Source organism: Astatotilapia calliptera, chromosome 13 (assembly GCF_964374335.1).
Source record: "Astatotilapia calliptera chromosome 13, fAstCal68.1, whole genome shotgun sequence".
Taxonomy (NCBI): domain Eukaryota; kingdom Metazoa; phylum Chordata; class Actinopteri; order Cichliformes; family Cichlidae; genus Astatotilapia; species Astatotilapia calliptera.
The window spans coordinates 24,737,932-24,754,333 of NC_137434.1; the positions used below are offsets into that span (position 1 = coordinate 24,737,932).

Genomic DNA, 16,402 nt, shown 5'->3' on the forward strand with positions numbered 1-16,402 from the left:
CAGCACAGAGTGGCTGGAGAGGTGGTCAGAGACAAAGGAATGTCTTGATCCTATAGTTTGAACTCAGACTTTACAAATTTAAGAACCACAATGACAACATTCAACAATTAGACTTAACAAACATGCATATTGTTTTCACTGTGTTTTACAGGTGATGTCATTTACCTCAATCATGAGCCGTACCAAGGCCTCTGAACACGTTTTTTTTTAACTCATTATTCTGGTCCATACTAAGTCTAGCTTCTTTAGACTTCTGCTTCAAATGTCTCCGCCTACCATTCATGGTTCACTCGGATAATTATATCTCTACTTCCTGTGGAGTGTTCTTCATTTGGCTGGATGTTGTAAAAGGGGATTGCTTTGATCCTGCAATCCTCCACCTCTGTTGTCTTCTGTGGATTTTCAGCTCTTTTTATGTTGCTGAGCTCGACTGTGTTTTCTTTTTCTTTTTTCCAGAGATTGCACCAAAACGGGGGATTTAGCCACTCATATAGTTTCCGCTAGGTCTTTGTTGGATTTACTTTATTTTTGGACGGCCTGTTTTATTTGTAATAAAATCACCCTTGACAGCATATTGTGGTTTCACAACGTCATCGCTCAGATTTTAGGAGATTACTGTGGCTTTGGCACCGTTAGGAATCAATTGTCTAATCTCAGAGAATTTGAAACATCCGTGACCACACCAACAGTCGCTGCTTACAGCTGACCATAATGGACCTTTAATGAATAAATTGTTCACTGAGATTGATTATCTATGTCAAGCAAGTTCCAACTCAGTGAAAGTTAATTTTCCCCTCATGAAATGAATTGAATCCGATGGCTGCCTTGAAGGTAGGAAATCCATCTGAGAACCTATATGGCTCTGCAATAATGTAAAGTGTATTCAATTTAGAATTAATGGGCTAAAACATGCACAACCACTAGAGTGGTGCTTTTAAACTTAAGTCTTATTCAACTCTTGAAAATGCACTAATCAATATTTTTCTCTAAAGAAGATGGATAATATAAGTGTCGTGTAAAAGAGTCACCAAACTCTACAGCTGTATGCTACTCTGTGGCTTTTGGTTAATACATGTCTGTATTCAGTTGAAGTGTGAAAATATGCACAAAAGGAAATTGTTGATTCATAGAGAAGTACTTTTTAAGCAAGAAGACTTTTGTACTGTAGAATCGTTTTACTAGCAGACATAAACAGGGCGAAGCCCCCTTTTCTGATGAATTGGGAGGATGGTCTTCCTGCACTAGTGACGGCACGATAAGGTACAGAAACTTCAGGCTCACTCCACTAACCAGAAAACAACACTATAAATCACGATGCTAGCAAGAGCCCCCCACCCACCACACACACACACACACACACACACACACACACACACACACAGAGGATTGTTGCCATGGTGAAGTGGGAAGAGACATCACCTATTACAGGGAGATGTCCGAAAGGTGTAGAAGATGAAACGTATGCCGGACGTGAGCTGCTCCCCCAACTTTCTGACCAATTATGTTAACATTCTGTTTTTATACAATAAAATACACAATACAAATGTTTACTGCTAGGGTGAGGCATGCTTTAGTCCCTTTCCATTAGTATCTACTCAGATCAACTTGCTACGTTTTTCAGGGTTTTCCATTAGGTCATAGTACCTGGTACCAGGTACTTTTTTAGTACTTGTTCAGCAAGGGTTCCAAGTGATCCAAGCAGGTACTAAAATGTGACGTGGTCAGACTGAATGCCACCATGGCTGGTCAGTAGCGTTACTTGATAAGTCATGAGAGGATATCATTCACAAAAATCAAAACTGCCTATTTTGAAACCCAGCAGCTAAGGAAATGGCTACAAAAAAACAACGCAGTGTTCCCTGGGAGTGAAGAAAAGCCACGAACTGGGCAGCAGGTATATCTTCACCTTGACCTCCATCTTTGTTGTAGTGTTTGTGTTGCATAGTGATTATGTTATGGGACGCGACATAATTAATTAATGCTATGACAACAACCACGCACATTTGGAGGTGCTAACTTGTAATGGAAATGTTGATCTGAGTCAACAGATCAAGTCAAGTCGCTCCGAGTAGGTACTAATGGAAAAGGGACCTTTGTCTCTTTTCTGAAAATTTCTGAAAATCTCTCTCCGCTTTAGCCCCTTTATTTTTTACGAATGTGTTAACCATGCCTCTGTTTCCAGGGGCAGGATCCTTTTGGGATTCCTGCTCTTCGTCCCAGCACACCTAGTGTTAATGAGCACACCTGTGATTCATTATGTGATTCCACTGCCTCTACTTAAATGGAGAGAAGCCCTTCATCCAGTGCCTGATCATCAATCATCACCTTTAATGTCCATCTGTGCTGGAAATCCTGCTATGTTTGTCTTGTGTCTTGTGAGAGTTGTTCTGTTTGTTGGGTTGCTATTTTGCAGATCTGAGCCTGTGCAGAATTAAGAGCATTTGCCTCAAGATATTGTTGCATATTTCCTGCTTGTAGATAAACTATTGAACTTTTATTCTAAAGGACCCACATTTGAGTCCACCTGCGTTAATCCCCTTGACCAAATGATATGTTTGCTCCCTTGCGATGCTCTACTTTGCCACCTTCAGTTGCTGTTTGTTTTTTCTGCCTTCAGTTTTGTATTTAATAACTGAAAGCATATTTTGGCTTACTCCTGGCTCTAACTCCTCGACAGATGTTTGTGTAACCCCTTGAATTAAAGCTGAAAGCCTCCACATAAATTACATGTTGAATGTATGAATTAAAATCCACTGTAGTAATTTGTAGAAGCAAAGTTACACAAATTGTGTCTCTGCTCAAGAAATGATGGCCCTAACTGCGTATTCCTTCCCTGAGTTTGTTACACCACCTTGAACCATGTCTTTGGTTCTTTGATCCTCTCTCCTCTATTTCTCCTTCCTTTCCCTTCTACCTTCTAGCTCTCTTTTTCTTGGCCATCTTGCTCGTCTTTCACCCTTTGGCTTGGCAGAAGTTGATCACCAAGTCCTCTTTTCTTTGATTTGCAGACACCCACACATGAACACGCACATACAAAGCATGATCTAACACATCCACTGACACAAATACACACAGAGTACACTTAGACACACAAACGTGCACACTCGACAGCAGGTTACCATGTGTCAGTGACTGTTCTCTGCTAAGAGGCTGTGGGCGATGTGATGATGTCGAGTTACTGTGGCGATTATCTGTTGCCTGGGCAACGCTTTCACAACAACCAAATGTAGCGTACAAGCACGGACACACGCTAACGCACACCTCTACTCAGGACTGGAGAAGGGAGACGGGAAAAGCAACATAGTCTCACTTACACAGACACACATGGAAGTCCAGACATAGGTGCTCTCAAATACACCTGTATTTACTCCTACATAATCGGAGCCTGCAAAGTGGAGTTAACGTACTTTAACAGAGAATGTTTAAGTTGGAGGCGCCTATGAAATGTTTTTCCATATAGATTCCACCAAGTTTAGATAGGTAGAGAGGCAAAAGACAAAGGTAAACATACATAGCGAGCAAGATAAGATACAGAGTTGTTTATTATGTACATGTTGTAGGTCTACAAATATCGACACATTAGTATAAATGTGTGCAATTATGCTATATCTGCTGGAAGTATGCATAAATACCACTGCCGAGGTGAACAGGTTCAGTTTCTCATCAGCAAGATTAAGCGAAACAATTAAATAAATATAAAACTCCTGTTCTCTGAAACTGCAAAATATGGTTTTGGCATTGGATTCACCCACTCAGAGCCTTTCTAGTTGATTATAATGTCAGACATTCTTATTAGGGTTGAGTAGTTCAGGAGGGGTGGGTGGTCTGGGAATGGTGTGCAATGTAAATGTTAGGATTGATACTGATCCTTTGTGTGTGTCTGTGCGTGTTTTATATTTTATTTTTATTTTTTGCAAAGATAAGGTAACTGTGTAAAATAAGACAGTAAGTCCCAGTAAACATGACTGCAATATTTTGTATAATCACAACAACCGTAACAGCACTATCCACACATTTTCCACTATTTGTCTAGATCCAGTAACACAAGTGCATCATTACTGGCCAAGCACGTGAATTATTACACTTTTTCCAAGTTCAGTTGGAGGACACCGGCGGGCATGTAATGAAATGTACAATTTTCTAGCTACAGTATAATCACTGAATTGGAAAATATAACACTTGTGTATGCAAAATTGCTCAGCCCTCTCTTTTTCCTGTGAATACCAAGATCTATGTGATGTAATATCTTGAGCTTAGCCTGTGTGCATCTGTTCCAGGATCTCTTCTTGGTCTGAAATGTACCAAATAAGCCTAAACAACCTCAATTAGCTTCTTCTCTTGTAGAGGAGCACCAGTTTTACCCTGACTCACCTCTTTACTTTATCTCAAAGAGTGAGCCCAAGATTCCTTCAGAGAATGCTCATTTCCACTGCTTGAATCTCTGATCTTTTTCTTTTAATCACTACTACATCTTGAATGTAGAACACAAACTGACCAGTAAATAGACAGCTTCACTTCCTTCAGCTTCACTTCTCACCACACCAGACCAGCCCGTCTTCTGCTCCAATCTTCTCACCTGAAGGCAAAACCTGAAGGTACTTGAACCTCTTCACTTCAGGCAGAGACTGATCTCTAGCCTGGTGTAGGCAGTAAACCCTTTTAAGATTGAGAACCGCAGCTTCAGACTTTGATGTGCTAATTCTCATCCCAGCCACTTCACAATCAGCTCCCTGAGCATGCGCTTGAAGTCATCGTTCGTCAAAACAACAGGACTACACCTTCTAACAGACAGTAAAGATGAGATCTGAGAAATGTAACAAATGATAAAGGTCAGTTCATTGAGAGACTTTTACAAAAGAGCAATATTTAAAGTTTAAAATGAGAACTGGTTACATTATTATCCTGAAAAACAACAGTAGGTTGAGTTTAGATTGTATGCAATTACCGGATTGATGTTCCTAGAAAAATAGCGAGCTCTTGATGATGACGATGATGGTAATAATGCTTGTTTCGTAGCCATTCTGTTTCTTTTCTAAATTGATGAATCAATGACACCCTCGTCCCCTGAGATATGTCCTATTTTTTGATGTTTTTATGAATACCTGGTTATAATAGCAGCATTTTACCTTGCCAATAAATGGGCCTGAACAGAGATGAACAGCTGGAAAAAGACAGTGCGCCTCAAGGATAAAAACACAGACTGACAGAGTCAGGAAAATTGATTTTGAAAAAAAAATGGACAGTTAAGAGCAGAGATAGAAAGTATGGAATGAAAGTTTAAAATTAAGCAAAGAGAAACAGAGAGTACAAAAACACAGTGTAAACAATAAACAGTTCATGAGAAAAGATGCTATGTGAATAATTTCACTTTTAGATGTCCTAATACTCTATAGTGTATATGAATACCCATTTGTGCTTACAAAGCCAGTCAGATTTGCATTAATTTGAATAATAAAGTCACACTAATTTGATAGCCGCTGAAAAAAGGAGGGAAAGGAAAAGAGGAGAGGAGAATAAAACAGCGAGAGAACTAAAACTAATAAGACAGCATTAGCAGAGAAGAGTCGAGTAAGTGGAACTGCAAAGTGTGACTCATCTACAGTTAGCAGGACCTAAAGCTCGCACACACAAAAACCCATTAAACACTTGTGCTACAATCTGTCATCACTATCATCTCTTATTGTCTATGTAGCTCACACGTTTTATGTAAACACAAAACTATAATCACTCTCACATTTTTATGTCCAGCACTCGTTATTTTGCCTGGATACATCTTCCTTCAATTCAGTTATACAGAGATGCATGCTCACACACTCACGCCAACACACCCACACATAGAAATCCTTACACTCTCCCTCTTGTCTTGACATTCACGCAGTGCTGCAGCTATACACCAGATAAGGGCTCCTTCCTGCAGTCTGTTCGCCCACCTACTGCATCGCAACGCCACAGTACGGAGACAGAAAGCATCTTTTCAACCTTTCCAAGTGAGACACACTTGAGGGAGAGTGCCATCTCTCCTGTGAATGTCCCCTTTTAGCGCATGGACTTCCTGTCACATACATAGACAAAGCTGTCTTGTGCAGGTGGTGGACTGGTCATTATGCTTCTGACCTTTTGAGACAGACTTAAAAGAAAGAATGCCATGTAATTTCAGCACACTTTTCTGCAAGCCAAAGGTCCAAAGTACAAAAGAGAAAAGAAAAGAAAATGCCAGTCTTTTGAAAAGATTGCCTAAAAGACTTTAATTAAGACATTTAATTAATCAATGGAAAATACATGAACATATATATATATATATGATATATACTTTATTACAAAGCAGAATTTGTGCCAACTGTACCACAGAAATATGTTTCCTTGGCTATAATGTTGTTAATTCATAAATCATTTCTATTCATTTCTTATCCAGGCCAGAGTTGGATACAGTACATTTACACTGTAAGCCATCACAATTCACACTGTACCAGTGTACCACCATAGGACGTGTGTGAAAGGTTTTGATTCCTGTTTTTATCCAGTTACTATAGTAGCAATCTGGAGTTTTAGTTGTTGTGCTCTTGATTTTTTTTTTTTAACCTCTTTTTCAGAATTAAATGTTTTTTCTGCGATCCTCTCTTTCGCTTCATTTTTCAGTTGTTCTATGCTGAGCTCAAGTTTTATGTTAGTATTTCAGTTCTGGTCCAGAAATCGTTTGTATCATTTTAAATCCCTGCTCCCATTCCTGTGTTTCTTCTGTTGATTTTTGGTTTTGTTGGTGTTTTCTATCTCATCTGAATTTCAGATCGGCTAAAATAAATACTTGCTTGTAGAATTCTTCCTGTACTTTTCTCAGAAATTTGTTATTGATAACTGTTAGTGCCCTTTTGGTGTATTCAATTCTGAAATTAAAACTTTGACAATGTAGTAATCATGGGGTGTTTTTTCCTTTGTATAGTGTAACTGTCCTACTGGGAATGAATAATAGGTTACCAAATGAAATAAAGTATGAGTGTAAAAAAAAAGTATCAAAAAGAAATCAAGAAAAACCTTTTGCAATCAATTATTTATTACTGTTCACAGACAAAAGGTGACCCATTAAAGAGGGTATCAACACAAAGAAAATCCAATTCAACAACAAACAAAAAAATTCAAAGCTCATATTCAGTCAAGGCTGCTGAACTTTGCGTGGTTCACAGCACTGCAGACAAGTCTGTGGAACTTACATTTTGCTTAAGCAATATTTTTTTATCTAAATAAATTAAAATAACTTAAGAACGATGGGTTATTTTATGATGCCATGATCGCAGAATTTTGATTATCAGCATTATTGGACTGAAATCTTCTCAAGGATCTCAATTCAGATCTTTGTGTTGGTACATTTCCAAGTGTCCTTCATCCTTCCATCATCCTTCTGGCTGAAATTTGGCTGATGGCCCCTCTGCTTCAACTACAGAAACAGGACAATGAGCATTGAGGTTGGGCTGTGTTCGGTGGTCAGTTGTTTTTGTAGTGCACTTAATGTAGTCTTGCTTGTTGGCATGAGAGCATTAAAGCACTCAAAAAGGCAAGTTTAGGAACAGAAGCATGTATACTTCTAAAAGTCATATGGCTGTTGCACTTTCATGGGTTTGTAGCACTGTGCTAATTGGAATTAAGGCTTTGCTCTAGCTGTGATTCTACAATACTGAGTTTCAAACGTTCCTCTCCCTGTCTTCCTCTCCTTTCCATCATCACCTTTTCCACACTTTGTACTTCATCTGTTCCTTCAGCCTGGTCTTTAAGATGCACTCCTTCACTTTTTTCGATTCCATTAGCCACCCCTGCCTTGCTTTTACATCCCAGTTCAGTTGTTAGCACTCTCAGTCTCTCACTAGCCTTGTTAAAGTAGTTTTCCAGCTCTGCCACAGGACCCTTAGCAGAGAACAGGTGATCCAAGTATGCCTGAGTGTACTGATCCGAGGTGATCAGATCCAGGTTAATTGAGGAGGGCACTGTTGTAGAGGATGTATCAAGCCCAGAGACTCTCCTTCTTTTCCCTGTTAATTTAAGACAATTCAGTTAATGCAAATCCACTGAGACTGACAAAAGTAATTTCACTACTTACTTAGACAAAATCTACCTGTCTCAGTCTCTATGGTGGACAGAGGGATGGTCACACTCTTTCCTGTCTCTCTGTCGGTCACAGTGAGTCCAGTCATGGTGCCTTCTTCTGGCACCTCACTGCAGGGGTCAGTTGCTGCAGGAAAACTCCCTCGACATTTTACAACACACACTGTTTTAGACTTATAACGCCTGGAATGAGGAAAGTGGAGAGTGACGGGTTTGCAGGAAGAATTGGGATGGAAGAAGAAAGGACAGAAAATGTCAATCAAGTGACGCATTTATCTCTGAGTTAACACCATTGCTCTAAAGTTGTTTCATAACATATACTTTATAAAATCTTAATCAATAACTTATACAAACATCAGTTTATTTCCACAGCATTGCAAGGATGTTTCGTAGTTTACCCTTTTTCACTTATCTTATGTAAGGGTTTCAAGCATTGCCTCTCTGGTTTCAGATTTTTTTCTACTGTAAGCAGAAAGTCTAAATGCAGCAGAAAGTTTAGAGCTACATTTTTCTGACAGCTTGATTAGCGTTTTTGTGTTTCTGCTGTCATATTTAGAGCAAGCTAGAGAGGGTGTCTCATAGCAGATAAGCAGGCACTCAGCGGCTCTAGTATCCACTGTCAGGGTGCTTGTTAGGGTTCTGCTACCGCTGAAGTGTGGTGTGTTTGCTGTGTAACAATGCCTCAAATACTTTGTGACAGGCCTGTACATTCGGCCACAGTGTCAATGACTCATGTAAACTGATGTTGTTGTTGTTTTCCTTTTTAAAGTATCATTCCAAATATGTAAGTGTTGAAGTGATTGTTAAACAGCAAGGAGGAAAAGAAGAGAAATTTCTGAAAATGCTTTCAGCCTAGTTGAGATGTTTAGTTGACACAGTCATCAGATGCAATTTCTGAACTATGCTGTGCCCAAAAGTGAAGTTTTGGAGCATCTAAAAAAGACACAAAGTCATCACATACAGCATTATTGGCTGGAATGTTGTTGTTGTTAAAGCAGTAAAATTCTCCTCCCTGTCTGATTGGAGCATTTAGTGTTTTACCTGTAAGCAGGCAGGATCTGTGTGAGATCTTCTTTGTATTGCTGCAGTGCTGCCCTTGCAGACAGAGGCTTAGCCTTGCTCTCAAGGCGAGCCAGGTGAACCAACATTTGGGTGTGAAAGGATGCTCCGCTGGCCCAGTGTCTCAAAGACCTGAAGGAACCAAAAAAAACACTAATTGTGAGTCCTTCTTCATCTGACTGGATAGTTCTTTGTAGAGTACTTCTTTCTTTTAGTCTGCTCTATGTAGTTAGTTATTTAACTTGTCCAGTATTTTTTTTACTCTATAATATCATCCTCTACTCTACTGTATTCTCTCACCTGGAGTCACAATCTCCCCCTAGCAGACACGTCTTCAGCTGGGTGAGGGTGAGGCTGAGCTGGGCCTCAAGTCTGACAGCATCCTGGATCAGCCTGCTTTTATCATTCAAGCTGATCCTACAGCGCTTCAGGTATTCCTCCATCACCTCCTGAAGCTCCCAGACTCTCTGCTGCAGGAAGAAATTCAAAGATGTATACCTCAGTATTTTAGAAGCAATTCATTTGGTGTTGACATCCTGCAGCTTTTTACAGTTATTCTTATCACCCTTAACATACAGTATTTGTAGGAGCATGCACACAGCTGGCTGAAATGTACTGTTATAAACCAAACTAAGTAACCCAGCTGAACAGGTAATGGTTAACACATTAAACATTCCCAGAAGATTAACAGTCTTTATTCTACATTTGGATTTAGTTACATGGTGAATTGTCAGAATATTTTTTTATAATATATAGCTATAAACATCCAGTGACTTAATGGTGCATTTATTCTTGGTCAAGAAAGGTCAGCTTAAGTATGCAAAAACTGTTGCATGGGTCCGTTTTACAGAGTAATGGGATACATGTAAACCTGTATAACTTCAGTTCAGAAACTGCTCCAAGAGCCAAGATTTGAATAATACTGATCAACACAGTGGAAATACACAGAGAAAGGATATCATCATGTATTGTTTGTATTGTTTTGCTTTTTATTTTCTATTATAACTCCTTCACTAGTTCCTTTAAGGCTTTACCTGGCATGACGATGATCCTGCTGACTTCCCTTTAACACCCGACTGTTTTGCTGACGTATATGCCATATCCATAACCATAGAAACCACTAATCCCACCAAGCCCGCCAAGCGTGGCTCATCTGAGAAAGTTGACAATCGACTAATCAGGTCCCTCAGGTAGGTGGGCGCTTTGTTCCCAATGTCGTTCTGCAACTGGGTGAAAAGAACAAACTTTTATAGCCTGCTGAGTGGTAACAGAAATCCAGCACACTGTTTTATATTATCTGCGTCAATAAAATTAACAGCTGTGAACAGCACCTTCTCGTCGTGATATTGGTCTGTGTAGGCTATTATATTCATTTGTAAATTCTTTACAGTCCCAGTAGGACTCCTTTTAAGTGTCATTTTAATCGCAGGTATCAAGGCAACAGCATCGTCCTGCTCGTCTTGCTAATATTCATCTGGGCCTTATGACTGAGTGGCTTTAAAGGTGATCAGTGAGCACTTTCACACTTAACACACAACACTGTGTTTTATTTTCTCTCTCTCCGTGCTATCTCAGTTTTCTGCTTTCATGAACAGCATCACAACTTTCCAAAGCTTACTGTCGCACTTTCTTTTAAAGCTCTTTAACCTGCTGCAGTTGTTCCTGGAGGCGGTCCTGGGAGACAGAGCTGTCATCATGACTGGCTAAAAGGAGCGGATGGACGACTCCCAGGTCAGGTACTGCACCACCTTCCAGCATGGCATCGTAGAGGAGAGAGCCAATAGCGTCCTTCACTTGAGAAATTTCTTCTTCAGTTGAGAATAGCTGCCCCATGGTGTGTTTTTGTCTCTTTCTTTCTTTTGTTTTAGTGTATTTACATCAACAAACCAGAAAATATCCCAACTTTATGACAGCATCTGTGGAAGAAAAAAGAAAGGAGGATAACAAAATATTCTAAAATTAGGGGGTTTACCACACCTTGCGAATAGCTGTACAGTCTACAAAATTCAAGACACAAACAACAGATCTATTTGACTCATGAGCTGTCACAGGATTCGCAAATTACCTCCAAATATCACCGTAATGTTTCGCACTAACATTCAGCAACGTTTTGGTCCCATCTGAGCTCTCTGTTACTGCAGTGACTTGTGTTTTGGGCAGCCGACCCTTCTACTTCCTCTATGCTGCAGTCGACTGTCACCAAGACAACACACCTGCACAATATTGCTCAGCAGTAAACCTAGAGCTCCGCCTGGCGGCAGATACCTGCAAGTGCAAGCTCGATGCATCTTCAGTAGCAGTGAGTGCTCTCAATACGAGAAGGTTTTTGGTTCCTGTCAGCATTTGGTATATGGAGAACCAAGGCCTCTGAGATTACATTACTTTTTTAGATGATATTTTAAACTGCAGGCATCATAGTGAAGTTATATGAAGGACCTCCTGAAATAAGCCGGAGGACTTTGGGAATGAATGTAATAGCTACTCTTTGTGGCAGTGTTAAACATTGAAAAAATAGGCCAAGGTCTTTCATCTTTTTTTATTGAGCTAAATGGAACAATGGCCTTGGTAGTGGTGTGATACTGACTTTTTTTTCTTTCCTTTTTTTTACCTTGATAAAATATGGGGCGAGGGGATTTGGGACTTTATGTAGTGTGAGTATTATTCTTTGTTAACTGGGACAAGGGCTTGTGCGCCGTCAGGTCAGAGTTTTGTGTATACAGCTAAATTAAATGCCCCACGTGGTATTGCAGACCTTAGATCAGGTCAGTGTCTATATGTTGATCATTTAGACAACTCACCGTTCCCTTTCAGTCGATTCACTCGGTACAACACGTAAGCATGGGATATCACACCCTTGCGTGTCCTGGCTGAAGAAACCCTTATTCACGCCTTTAAGGCAGGTGACGTGTGATGACACGCGCACGGCCCCGCCCGCACATATAGCCGCTGTCATCACAGTCATCCCTCAGTTCTTACGCTCTTCACCTCGCTAAGAACACCTCTGCTGAGTTGGGCTAGCGTTGTCTGCCGACTTAAACTTAGCTTAACTGCCCCTGTTGGTGTTAGCCTCTACCACGCAGTTGGTGTGTAGGCTGCCCGCGGAGCGCTAATTTCAAATTTTCCTCATTGTCGGCCCAATGTGCCGCCGCTGCTGCGCCGGTCGGCCACGATGACACCTCAAGTGTTCCCGCTGTTTCTCATTGTTGTGCCCCAGAAAAGGTGCCTCCAAAATGTATGAATGTACATGTTTCCATGTTACAATCAATAAAGAGTGTTGTTTATTCTCAAACAATCACAAATAGGCAGCACAGGCAGCCTGCAGGCAAAATGAGCCAGGTCAGGCAGGTGATGCAGTCCCCTGCAGACACACTGGGGGGCGACAACGCCCCGCCGACGGTGCTGCCGGTCAGCCGGCTGGCTGCTCACTTTCCTCAGTGGCGCGCTTGTGCTCCCTCTCTGTGGGTGCTGCGAACCGTTGCCATCGGTTACCGGTTGCAGTTCCGGGTCAAGCCGCCTCGTTTCCAAAGAGTCGTAAACACGACTGTCAACACCGAGGCGGCCATGATGCTCATAGAGGAAATAAAGGCGCTATTGCAGAAAAGAGCAATGCGAGTGGTCCCCGCTTCGGAGACAGACAAAATTTGGTACAGCCGTTTTGTTGTTCCGAAAAAAAGGGGGAGGGCTTCGTCCCATCCTCAACCTGCGAGTCTTGAACACATAGCTACCTACGTACAGCTTCAAGATGCTAACACTCAGACAGCTCTTGAATGCAGTCGGCCGGGAGATTGGTTTGCAACAATCGGTCTAACAGATGCTTATTTTCATGTGGCTATACACCCAAAACACAGGCAGTTTCTGAGGTTTGCATTCGAGGGCGTAGCCTACGAATACCTAGTGCTGCCGTTCAGGCTGTCGCTCGCTCTGCGCCCCTCAGAGAGAGAGGCATCCGCATCTTAGCCTACCTAGACGACTGGGCTCTTGTAGCGTGCTCCAGAGAGCAGGCGGAGACACAGCTCAGCTGTCGCTGGTTCTGTCACACATTCAGACACTGGGGTTCTCTGTGAACTTTCAAAAGAGCTCGCTAATCCCGAGTAGGCAGATTTCTTTCCTCGGTTTGGAAATATGCTCGCTGTCCAGCCGCGCACGTTTGTCAGAGCACAGAGTGGCCACGTTTCATCGCTGCCTCGCTCAGTTTCAGCTGGGACGCAGACTGCGAGACGATATTACGCAGCCCAGCGCCAGCTGCACATCAACCACTTAGAGCTGTTAGCAGTGTTCTTAGCTCCAAAGCATTTCCGCCCAGTCCTGGAGGGCCAGCATGTCTTAGTCAGGACGGACAATTCAACAGTGGTGTCTTACATAAACAGTCAGGGAGGAACACGCTCTCTCCCCCTGTTGAAGTTGTCTCGCTCTCTGCTGTTATGATGCAGTGTTCATTTTCTGTCTCTAAGAGCCACCCATGTCCCGGGCCACCTGAAGCTGGGGCCGGACCTTCTCTCCAGGGAGGATCCTCTGGTGAGAGAATGGAGGTTACACCCTTTAATAGTGGCTCAGATGTGGGATCTATTTGGCAATGCGCAAATAGATCTTTTAGCTTCCTGGGTAAATACTCACTGCCCCCTGTTCTTCTCCATAATCGACCACGATGCACCCTTGGGCTTGGACGCGCTAGCGCGCCAATGGCCAGACGTGCTCCTGTATGCATTTCCCCCAGTGGAAATGATATCTTCAGTTCTAGAGAGAGTGCGTCGGCATTCCCATTTCAGAGCGCTAGGGCCTGATCTACTAAAGGCTTGTACCGCCACACTCTCCCATTTCAGTGCTCTATTGTGGATGTTTTGACATTCCTGCAGGAGCTGCTGGATAAGGGCCTTTAATTTTCGACAATTAAGGTTTATTTAGCAGCTATATCTGCTTGTCATATTGGCTTTGACGGGCTGACACCAGGTGCACATTCCCTCGCCATACGTTTTCTGAAAGGGGTTCGCCGGCTGAGGCCCGTGCTTAAGTCCAGTGTCCCTGCTTGGGACTTGTCTTTGGTGCTGGAGGCCCTTTGTAGCCCCCCGTTTGAACCCATTGAGTCTGTGGATATGAAATTCCTTTCATATAAGACTGCATTACTTCTCGCTTTGGCTTCGGCAAAGCGAGAAGTAATGCAGTCCTTTTGCATCTGACGAGCAGATGAGGATGCATTCTCTTTGTCCAGTGCGTGTGCTACGCACCTACATTGAGTGCACTCAGAATGTGCGTTTATGTGACCAGCTGTTTGTCTGCTTCGCTAATTGAAATAGAGGTAGAGCTCTGTCCAAACAGAGGCTGTCCCACTGGATTATAGAAGCTATCTCACTGGCATACGGCACCAAAGGTCTTGCTTTGCCCCACGGGGTGAGAGCTCATTCCACCAGGGGGATGGCAACCTCATCTTTTTAAAGGGGGGCCTGTAGCTGATATTTGTGCGGCAGCTAGTTGGGCATCACCGCACACTTTTATGCGGTTTTATTGGTTGGACGTTACAGCCCCTTCGGTGGCTCATGCTGTCCTTTCTGCTGGGTCTACCACTCACTAAGGATGTGGTGGTCCGATTCCGGTTCGGTGGCTGCTCTGCGGGGCGTGTATATATGTCCCATACTTATGTGTTGTACCGAGTGAATCGACTGAAAGGGAACGAATAGTTATTTCTATAACTTTTGTTCCCTGAAGGAGAGGAACGAGGTACAACACAAGGTGGCCCCACTGAGCAGTGGCTATATGTGCGGGCGGGGCCATGCACGTGTCATCACACGTCACCTGCCTTAAAGGCGTGAATAAAGGTTTCTTCAGCCAGGACACGCGAGGGCGTGATATCCCATACTTATGTGTTGTACCTCATTCCTCTCCTTCAGGGAACAGAAGTTATAGACATAACTATTTGTTAGTGTGTTGGGTTGCATCATGTTATTTTGGACAAGCAGCATATGCCATTTTGGATGCTGACTTTAAATGGAGTGGCAAGCAGACACGCCTGACAGCCTCTGTTGATCTTTATAATTCAGCGTCAAAAAATAGCAGATGGTGGAAAGAATTAAAGGTCAAGGTTTTGTTTTTGTTTTGGGGGGGTGAAACACATTTTCTTTTTTTACTGACAATATCACAAATTCAAATGCTTATTGTTGAGGTCATTGGTGAGTGTTGGCCCAGTGTTTGGTGACTATATAAGTATATCAGCTTTCAAGTATGATACTTTAAAGTTGCGCTAATCATTAATTTTTGTGTTGCAATATTATCTGTATAACAGATAATTAAATATGTTTTAAGTTTTTTTTTGTATTTTGCTTCAGTCTGACCAACCCTAATCAGCCTCGTTTAAAGCTGCAGATGGCAGTTGTTTTTATCAGAAATTCTCTGATGAACTCCTGTACCTGCCCAGCACAACACAGAAAACAGACCAAATTAGTAAATGGGTGGTGAACATTCGGCAGTTGGAAAAAAAAAAGGATTCCCTCAGGAACTGATGGAGAACATTGCCAGACAGCACAATAAACCACACATGCAGAAAACAAAATCATTTTTCAGCATCCACATGTCTGCTGTCCATCGTTGCGCTCTTCCCCATCACTTCTTCTAGCTGACAGTTAGTTGCAGTCAAAGGAGCTTGCAAAGAAAAGCGTCTGGTAGGGCTGGGCGATATGACCCAAAATTCATATCTCGATATTTTTTAGCTGGATGGCGATATAAGATGTATATCTCGATTTTTTTTTTTAAGCCATAAGTTAAGAACAAAAAGAGAGTTCTTAGTCACACTGTGTCCCAGATGTCACACGGGCACTTTTATTTACATACAGCGTAGATATTACTCAAAAATAAATTATCAGCATTTATTAAATAATCATGGTCCATAAATAAAAGAAAACATTGTTGTTTTTGTGCATAACAAAAAGCTCACAATTGTGCAGTCAAAATGTAAACTAATAGACGCTGAGCATAATAACAAAGAGACAGATTTCACAGCTGCACCACCTCTCTGAACAGGTGCCATTTGTGGTCCTTATACACACACAGTACGTATCACTCCGCGAGGCTCCTCCCCGGTAGCCGTAATTTTCTGAAAATCCATCAAGCGGTGCAGCTCCGTAGCTTAGCAAAGTCATATTAAAACATTTTTTGACAGATTGCTGAGCGCTGTGTACCACATAAAATCGGTTCGCGGTCAGTAAGCACAACCAGAATTCATACATAAGGCGCACTGTCGATTTTTGAGAAAAGGAAAGGATTT

General features: G+C 42.0%; 1 protein-coding gene and 1 pseudogene across 2 annotated transcripts; one reads left to right on the forward strand and one right to left on the reverse strand.

The window, feature by feature from the left end:
* Positions 1-7,030: 7,030 nt before the first annotated feature.
* Positions 7,031-11,349, reverse strand: LOC113035509 (uncharacterized). Its single transcript, XM_026191117.2, has 7 exons — positions 11,216-11,349; positions 10,798-11,066; positions 10,185-10,376; positions 9,451-9,620; positions 9,133-9,282; positions 8,102-8,274; positions 7,031-8,018 (listed from the first exon to the last, which is right to left on the reverse strand). The coding sequence occupies exons 2-7, from the start codon at positions 10,981-10,983 to the stop codon at positions 7,624-7,626; spliced, it is 1,266 nt and encodes a 421-aa protein (XP_026046902.1). The 5' UTR covers positions 10,984-11,066; positions 11,216-11,349; the 3' UTR covers positions 7,031-7,623.
* Positions 11,350-12,123: 774 nt separating this feature from the next.
* Positions 12,124-14,027, forward strand: LOC113035446 (uncharacterized; annotated as a pseudogene). The gene is made up of 3 exons (XR_013901142.1): positions 12,124-13,355; positions 13,397-13,893; positions 14,004-14,027. The product of XR_013901142.1 is annotated as an uncharacterized LOC113035446 (transcript).
* The last annotated feature ends 2,375 nt before the right edge of the window (positions 14,028-16,402 follow it).